The following is a 10151-nucleotide window of genomic DNA, read 5'->3' as shown; positions in this document are numbered from 1 at the left end:
CCTTGTTTCTTTGTTTCTTTGTTTGTTTGTTTGCTTGCTTGGTTAATTTTATTTGAGTTTCTATATGTTTAGATTTGGCTGTCAGGAAACTGACTGTGTAGACCAGACTAGTCTTTCTCTCACTAAGGTCTGCCTCACTCTGCCTCTTGAGTACTATGATTAAAGTTATGGGTCACTACCACTTCCTATTAACTTCTCCATTTGATTGTTTGTTTTGTTATTTTTTGTTTGTATTTCTGTTTTGTTTGTTTTTCGTTTGATTTTCGTTTGTTTTCTTTTACTTGATGTTGTTGTTGTTGTTTTTGTTGTTGAGACAGGGTTCCTCTCTATAGCACTGACTGCCCTGGAACTCACTTTTTAGACCAGGCTGGTCTCTAATTTAGAAATCTGCCTGTCCTTGCCTTCTGAGTTCTGGGATTAAATGCGTGTACCACCATGGCTGACTTATTAACTTCTTATTTTTATAAAATTAATTTTAGGAGCTCAAAACTGTTTAGCATAATCTTCTTCACCTGCTCAGAAGTTCTCTTAGAGAAGAGTCTTGGTCCAGCATTCACTCCCAACCCATAACCATTGCCCATCAGGAATTCATATATATGATAGAGGCAACAGCATTGTGTCTGGTTTAAACGGGCAAGATCTTCAGTCCCAGGCAATGAGCAAGTATGATATTTGAAGGGAATGGAAGCCACAAGACAGTGTGATCTAGCACAACAGGTCTACAGCCAGGTAGAAGACAATACATCTGAAGAGTCTGAGCATGACATCACTCAAGAAGAAGAGTAGGAGGAAGCCTTCTTCCCAGGCCCTGGGGAATATTGTTGGCTGCAGAATTTCTCACGGGTGGAAGGAAGGTAATGAGCCTGTCACCCATTGGAAGGCCATCATTCTAGGTCAACTGCCAACAAACCCTTCTCTTTATTTGGTGAAGTATGACGGAATTGACAGTGTCTACGGACAGGAGCTCCACAGCGATGAGAGGATTTTAAATCTTAAGGTCTTGCCTCACAAAGTAGTTTTTCCTCAGGTGAGGGATGTCCACCTCGCAGGCGCACTGGTTGGCAGAGAGGTACAACACAAATTTGAGGGGAAAGATGGCTCTGAGGACAACTGGAGTGGGATGGTGCTAGCCCAGGTGCCATTCTTACAGGACTATTTTTACATTTCCTACAAGAAGGATCCGGTCCTCTACGTCTATCAGCTCCTGGATGACTACAAGGAAGGTAACCTCCACATCATTCCAGAGACCCCTCTGGCTGAGGCGAGATCAGGTGATGACAATGACTTCTTAATAGGTTCCTGGGTGCAGTACACCAGAGATGATGGATCCAAAAAGTTTGGAAAGGTTGTTTACAAAGTTCTAGCCAATCCTACTGTGTACTTTATCAAATTTCTCGGTGACCTCCATATCTATGTCTATACTCTGGTGTCAAATATCACTTAAATTGAAAAAAATCACAAAGTACAGAAATGTAAACTTATACGATTGAAAAAAAATGTTTGTTTTCCTGTGTTGGGTACCTATGGGTCTTTGACAACCTCAGTATCTTTGTCAATAAAATTTGTTTTGTTCTAAAAATTAATACGTGTGACATGACATGCTTTTAGTGAACACTTTGTTGGAAGAGATGGACTATGGTAGAAAGAACATCAAAGGAAGATGAAAGTTGCAACGCAGGCTGTGAACAGTGCATACATCTAATATTACACAGGCTAAAATGGACAGGACTTAGACTCTGTGGTCTGCATAGTGAGCAAGGAATTGGAGATATGACTTAGAGGAGCAGGGATGGCAGCAAAAAATGGATTTTTAGGAAGAAGCAGAGAAAGACAGGACATAGATAGAATCTCTGGTATGAAGTCTGAGGGAGAAACAACAAGTTGGGGAAAGAGTGATAGATAAAAGGAATGTGGCCTTGTTACACAAAGTGCAACCCAGAAAACTGATCCAAAGAGATTCAGAAATCAGACAAAATAAGGTTTCATTTGAATAATGAAACCAAATGAAACTTGTCTCTCATTTTAAGATTTATTATCTTTATTTATATGGGTGGGAGTAGGGCATGAGCTTGAGAGTATAGGTGACCACAGAGACATGAGTTGTCAGATCCCATGGAGCTGGCATTAAAGCTGATTGTTAACCATTGGATATGAATTCAAGAAAACAAATCCAGTTTTTTTGCGGTACAGTAGTGCTCTTGACAACATGGTCATCTATTCCCATTAAGATATCTTTTTAAGAAATCCAATATTAACATGCAGAAAAGAGACCAGGTAGAAGTTAAGAAAGATTAAATTGATGCTGACCTTTAAAAACAATAAAGGACACACAAAGGACTAGAGGACACTGAGGGACAAATGAATTCTAAGATGAAGTTCTCAAAATGTGAAGCAGGAGACCCAGGAAGAATAGAAATTTTCTGCAAGTAGTTAAAATTGGGCATATCCACATTAGGTTCTTTGGTTTCTTAACAAATAGCCAGCTGATCAGATCAAAGAGTAATTTAAAAGAGAAAAAAATAAACTGTGAGATAATATATGGTGGGGCGTGGATCCTGAGTTCTTTCCCTGTGCAATCTTTGCCTGGGATGAATCCTGTGATCTTTTGGAGGTCTCTGTTGAGTGCCCCAGATGACCATCAAAAAGCTCACCACTGGCCTGTTCCCCTGGCTCTCCTCCAAACATCTGACTCCCAACATACCTATGTACCATTTCAGCCTGTCTATTCCCTGGAAATTCCTGTCTCAAATTTATGTGTGACCTCCTTCTCATAAAACAGTGAAGGTGTACTCAATGCATATGTGCTGATCTCTTTTCTATGCCAGTTCTCATGGGTTTCAAACTCTATGAGGTTGCCCAATATGTTGGTCACTACTCCTGAGTAGCCCCTGTGCTTCATGGGGGTCTTAATGGGTCCCATATGCACTCTGAGTGTTTCTTTTGTTTGTTTGTTTGGTTGGTTTTATTGTTGTTGTAGGTTTTTTTGTTTGTTTTTGTTTTGTTTGTTTGTTTGTTTTTTGTTTGTTTGTTTTTGTATTGTTTTTTGTTTTTGTTTTTAGTCAGGCTTGTCATGGACTCAATCATTTGTGTTTTTTCTCTAGAATAAGTTTGAATGCCAAATGACTTGAAAATACTCTTTATTGTTGATTAATTTTGATATCTGGGAGAGTTTCTATGCTAGCTGGATGTCTTAATTAGGGTTTCAATGCTGTGAAAAACCACTATGACTAAGACAACTCATTAGAGACATTTCATTAGGGCTTTTCAACATTTCATTGCAGTTTCAGAGGTTCAGTCCACTATCATCAAGGAAGTGAACATGCAAGTGTCTGGGCATATGTAGTGGTGGAGAGGAAGCTTAGAGTCTTCTGCATGCAGGGATGTTGTCTTCCACACTGAGCAGAGCTTTAAAGCCTCACAGTGATATGCTTCCTCCAAAAAGGCCACACCCACACCTACAAGGCCACACCTCCTCATAGGCCAACTACATTCAGAGTGCCATACTGGTTTCATAGCAACTTGAAAAGATCTAGAGTCTTGCAAGAGGAGGAGCCTCAGTTGAGAAAATGCCTCATTAAGATCAAGCTTTTAGGAATTTTCTTAATTGGTGGGAGAGGACCCAGTTCATTGTGGGTGGGGACACCCTTGTGGTGGTAGTCTTGTGCTCCTTATGGAAGCAAGACTTAAGGAGCATGTCAATAAGCATCACCACTCCATGGACTATGCATGAGCTTCTGGCTCCAGGAACCTGTGTTGTTTCACTTTCTTTCCAAACTACTTTGATGATGAACAGCAATGTGGAATATAAGCTGAATAAAACTTTTGCTATGGAATTAGCTCTTTGGACATGGTATGTTCTTACAACAATAGAAACCTTAAGTAAGACAATTTCTTAGAGGAACAAAATATCTAATACTACCACTGTCACTTATCCTATAAGGACAAATAATGTGTAGATATTTTATTTTAATTTAAAGGTAAGATATTCTCATGTATATAATGACATGCAATTGTTCTAGTTTGCTTCTTTCTCACACTGAAGAATACTAACATCAAACATAACTTGGGAATATAAGGGTTATTAGCTTACATGTTACAGACTATTACCAAGGAAGGCAAAACAGGAACTTGAAGCATTACCAGGAAAGAGTGCTTATTGCTTGACCCTATCTTAGTCATTGTTCTATTGCTGTGAAGAGACATCATGGATAAAACAACTATTATGAAACAAAGCATTAACTGGGGGCTTGATTACACTTACAGAAGTTTAGTCAAACATCAAGTCAGTGACCGCAGCACTGGAGCAATAGAGAACTATTGATCCTTAGACAGAGACAGATATTCTGCCATTACATTGGTTTCTTGAAAACTCAAAGACCACCCTTATTGACACAACCACTTCCTCCAATGAAGCCACATCTTCTCTCATTCCTTCTAATCCTTAAACACACTGCCAATCCCTGGTGACTAAATATCCATATATATGAATCTATAGGGTATATTCTTATTCAAACCACCAAAAATCATGTGGCTTGATCGAATATTTTATTTTAAATACAGAGTAAAAGCTTTCCTTTTATAAATGACTACTGATGAGCTTACCCACAGTTGCCTACCCTCACACATCGACCATTAATGAAGAAAATGTCCCATAGACTTACCCAAAAACCAAGTGAATAGAGACAATTCTTCAATTGTTCTCTCTCCTAAGGTGACGCTAGATTGTCAAGTTGGAGATAAATAAAATCCCAGCACATTAAGGTTTATCCTGCTCCATAACCCACACAAACATTACTCATCACAATCTCCTCATTCTGCCTAGGTGTAGACCCACTTCCCTCCATGGCAGAAGTGAAGGGTAAGTACCTCCAACAGCAAGAATACTCAATAATAGGTGACAAGTAGTGAATATGCCTTATAGCCTCACAACACCTACATTCTAATTTGTGTTACACTTTCTGGGAGACACCCCAGTCTGTCCAACTTCCTGCCAACTCAGCTTTGACCAGAAAAATTCTCATCAAGAAATCCAATGACTTTTAATTGATTTCTTTCTCCTGAGGGAATGGAGTGTAACCCCTTCATGGATGTATTGGTGTCTGATTCATAAGAAATAAAACCCAGTACTATTAACAGCTAAATCACAGGTGCTATGACAAATAACAACTCACATGAGAAGCATCACATTTGGTTAAGCCTTTTCAGAAGTTTTATTGGAGTTTGATTTATATACTAAATAAATCCATTGATTTATTTATTTTTAAGTGTGTAATTTAATGATTCTAAACACATTTCACCACTGTCATTTTTCACTCATTTTCTGGTACTTCATATGATATTGAAATCTACTAAAATACAATAGTGAATTCAGAAGAAAGACCAGTGGTGTGGGTAGCAGCAAAGTTCTTGAGTCTCAAAGACAACAGATACCATGGCTGAATATTCCAACTACAACAACTAGGTAACATTGGTTCTACACTTAGCATGCCGTTTCTAGAAAAAAAAATTAAAGAATTAAGCCATGTTTCCTCTGAACCTGACATGTTACTATCACAAATGAAAGAAGGATCCATGATCACATGAATATGAAAGGGGCATGAAGCAGCACAATTGTTCAAATTATTGGCAGCTAGTCAGCATTAACACAAGAAGGGACCAAAGACAATAAACAGCTTTGAAGACATGTCCAAATGACCGCGTTCATTTACAAGTTTCTTACCCATTCCTTGTATATCCATTGATTGATTAACTCATTGATTAAAGCCCTCAGGTTCCAATCACTTTTCAGAGTGCATATTGTACTACCTATGAACATTGTACTGTGGACCAAAGCCTTCATCTAAGACCCATGACTGACATTTCAAAACAATTTAACCACAGAATTCTTTATTTGAAACAAAGTGATAAGATCCATCTATCTCTTCAAGGATATCTCTGTTTTGTTCAAAAAGGAGAAAAATGCAATCCAAGTTCAGGATCTTGATCCCTTATCCATGCATCTTAAACCCATAGGGGCTAGCCAGAATGTAAGGTCAGAAGTCTAAACTTCACCTATACTACAACTAACTCTGAAGATATCTAGCAATCTCCAGTTCCTTTCTGGTACTTACCCACACCAAGTCTGCATTAAGGAATATGGTCTAGTGTTAGATAGTGCCAGCAGTTAATTGCAAAATCCCACTATGAGTTGAGTTGTATATATACTGAGACATCTGTAATATGGACACACATGCATATTCACAAATACTCACAGAAAGAGGCAAGAAGTAGAGGAGCTGAAACTTAGAAATCCTCAAGGAAGAGAATGAAAATCTTGTAAGGCACATAGGTAAGAGAAAAACTGTGTCTTTCTGCACAAAATCAGGACATTCTGTCTTCCATCACTGAATGGGAAGGCTCACTATCCCTTATCGCTATCTGATAAGGTTTAGAAAGTTGATGAAGGATGAATAGTAAGTTTTCATCAAAGGTATTGACTTTGAAGGTTATAGATTGTTCATGCTCTACTGGAAGCCAGATGTCTAAGAGTTTATGGGAAACACAAATGATTTGAATGGGTTGTAACAAAGGGGAGAAGACGAGATATGAAGTTGGAAGGAGGAGTTAGGTGGGAGTGGGCCAGGTTTTGTTCTGGGAGGAGTTACTAAAATAATTGGAAAGTAAATTCCATCAAAATATTTGTATGCAATTCTCAAGGTATTAAGGAAAGTAGTTCTTAATATACCATGTACTGAACACACACAGACCACTTATATTTCCATCTTCTAAATAACAAATTCTTATAGAGCAGTTTCATTACATTGAGGGCAAAAGTAATCCAGAGGTTATTTAAAATAAAGAGGAATCTAGGGAGATGGCCCAGTGGTAAAGCCAAGTGTTTGGTCAAACATTCACCTAAACACCAGTGCTTAGGAATTGGAGTGGCAGAGACAGAAGAATGACTGTGGCTTCCTGAATGTCAGCCTCACTCCTAGCTCAGCAAGAAACCCTGTCACAAGGGGAAAATTAGGGAGTGAAGTAGCAGAAAACAGTATACCCTTCCCTATCCTCTGGACTTACCTGTATAATTCTGTATGCATACACACATCAATATGATAACTGTATAAAAGAGGTTACTTTGCATAAATTATAGGCAAAAGCAATGTTGTTTTAACCTAGAGACCTGAAGACTTTTATATATTAATGGTCCTGGAGAAACTCTCCATATATAGAGGATTGATATATCTTCTTCCTGTGTAAAGGAAACCTAAGTTAAGTGTGTGTGTCAGTGACTTTAAACACCTTTCTTCCTCTAGATTCCTATTTATGCCACAGAATGGTCTGTAAATAATGAAAAGATGAAAATAAGACTTTTTCAGGGTGTTGCCTTCTTTTAAAATCATATTTATATTTTACTAAATCGATGGAAAATCTTCAGCTCCAAGGAACAATGGATTCAATATTGTTGACTTCTGTATTATCCCATTATGAATAGGAATTAATTATACATCAACATTTCCCACGATTTGAACTAAATCAGGAATAAAGGATATGTTTCCATAAAAATAAGTAATGCCAATATCGTTAATCAAGTAGAAATGTGTGTGTGTGTGTGTGTGTGTGTGTGTGTGTGTGTGTGTGTGTGGTGGGGTTAGGATGCCTTTGGATTATTTGAGAATGATTGCTGATCAGAAATATGTTATGCAAATAACCCTAACCTGAGAGAAATGAAAAGTAATGATATAAACTATACTACCAAGTGTCATGGCCACTTATTAGTTGATATCATTTTCTTTTTCATTCCTTTATTCGTTTGAATAATTGTGTGCCACAGATGATCACACGTTCAAATGTGTTAGTTTTCCGGGTGATGGGCTGTTTAGAATGAATTAGGAGTTGTTTTATTATTAAAGGAGATTTGTCACAGAGCCTTGAAATATCAAAAACCCATCAGACTCTCTCTATCTCTCTCTCTTTCTCTCTTTCTCTCTCTCTCTCTCTCTCTCTCTCTCTCCCTCTTTCATTACTCTCTGCCATCTCCATCATAAGTTGTTCGCTCTCAACTACTGCTCTACATGTTTTGCCTCTGTGTTGCCATGGTGTCTACCATGATATCCTGGACTTGCCCTCTGGAACTCTAAGACCACAATTAAATGTTTCCTCTTATAAGTTTGTTTGGTCATGATGTCTCTCACAGCATAGAACAGTAACCAAGACATACATACTCCTGTTTATTTTTTGAAACATTCTTTATTTCTTTCATTAAAGTTACCTTTTGTCCATTGAACAGTTTTAAGAATAATGTTAATGGGCCCAAATAAATAGTGCCAATAGGTGTGGCACTCTCAGGAAGTGTGAAATAGTTTCATGAGGTGTGACATTGGTGGAGTAGTTGGGACACTGATGGAGATGTGTCTTTGTTGAGTTGGTGTGATCTTGTTGGAAGAAATGTAACAATGTGGTGGTAGGCTTGGAGGTCTGCTGTCCTTAAGCAATCCCCAGTTTGACACAGTCTCCATCTGCTTCCTGTATATCAAGACCTAAAACTCATCTCCTTCTCCAGCACTTTGTCTGTCTGAAGGCTACCATGTTTCCAGCCATGACAATAATGGAGTAAACCTCTGAAAAGAAGTTACAAAGTGTTCAAGATTTACTATGATCCTGGTGACACTTCATGGCAATAAAACCCATACTAATACTCACATAAACACTCAAAAACACATTTGGTGTTTTGTGGGAACAGACTTTTCAGGCCCTCTGCCTACTGCCTGGAAGCTATTCATTTCCAAGCAGCTATCAGATGAAGTTATAGAACTCTCAGCTCCAAATGAACCATGCCTGCCTGGATCCTGACATATTCTTACCTTGATGATAATGGACTGAAATTCTGAACCTGTAAGCCAGCCCCAATTAAATGGTTTTCTAATAAAACATGCATTGATAAGTGTGTCTGTTTACAGCAATATAATCTTAACACACACATGTACATATACACCTAGATATACTGAGTCACAGACACACACACACATGGAAACATTCACACACACACACACACACACACACACACACACACACACACACACACACACAAACACATTCATTTACAGGGACTTTAGATTCAGCCAGTACCCATGCAATTTAATTGGGGTGTTGAATACATGTGTTTGTGGAACATGACTATTGCTCTTTCTTTTAGGAGTTATGTGGACAAAATCTGCACACTCACTTCATTCCTCTTCAACATCAGAAATCTCAATTTAAAGAAAGTGAGATAATGAGAAGTAGTTTTAGATACCTCTCTTTTTTTTTCCTGTGAGTAGCTTCCACTTCAAATCACCAAAGAAAAATAAACATAACAGGAAAGAAATTCATATTCAAATGCTCTTGACAAGCTCATAATACATTCTCCATAATGAATATAAACTTTTATTTAGAATTCCCAAGGAAATGAGACTTTTGAAAAATCCTTACTTTCAGATAGGCTTTGGTATTTCATTTCCCTGCAAAAGAACACCAATGTAAAAAGACAAAATGTAGATTGCTTTGTGCACAAGTTGAATCAGAAACATTTGATAATGTGCATACAGGGACTCACCACATTTTTACAAACATATATATATATTATATATATTGGGAGGGTGAAAGGAGACATCTGGAGAACAATAAGACCCTCATTAGCATTAAACATTCCTGAAGTCAAGTAATAACATCTAACAACATCAATAACAACAACAACAAAAACAACAACAAGAATAGATGTTCATTAGGAAGAATTTTTTAAAATAACCTTCCATTAGCCACATAAAGAGGGGGCATGATCCATCTGCAACACTTTATAGATACTTATTACAATTACCACTAAAATTTTTAAAATAATACGGATTTTTAAAAATGAAATTGAAGTAAAATAGATTTTTCAGCTGTTAAAAGGGGGAAAATGTGTTCTAGAACGAAATAAAGAGTGTAAGAACTAATTGATTTTTTAATAAAGAACATCCTTATAACTCATGTGTCAGTAAGTATCAGGATTATACTGCAGTTGATTTTCTCATTGTAGAATAATTTTAATGTGTTTGAATATTTCCAGTTGTAAGAATGGATCTCAGAATTTTCACAGGACAAGAAGAAGACACCAAGTAGTTCCTCACTTTTGTTTCAAAATTCTTAATTCC

At 37.5% G+C, this 10151-nt stretch overlaps 1 protein-coding gene across 1 annotated transcript; it reads left to right on the top strand.

Annotated features, from left to right (window-relative positions):
• The first annotated feature begins 760 nt into the window (after positions 1-760).
• Gm20921 (predicted gene, 20921) lies at positions 761-1444 on the top strand. The gene has a single exon (XM_011251084.1). It carries the CDS (start codon positions 761-763, stop codon positions 1442-1444), a length of 684 nt encoding a protein of 227 aa, XP_011249386.1.
• Positions 1445-10151: the final 8707 nt, after the last annotated feature.

Source organism: Mus musculus, chromosome Y, assembly GCF_000001635.26.
Source record: "Mus musculus strain C57BL/6J chromosome Y, GRCm38.p6 C57BL/6J".
Classification (NCBI taxonomy): Eukaryota; Metazoa; Chordata; class Mammalia; order Rodentia; family Muridae; genus Mus; species Mus musculus.
The sequence above is the reverse complement of the archived record's forward strand: the minus strand, read 5'-3'. Positions and strand labels throughout refer to the sequence as shown.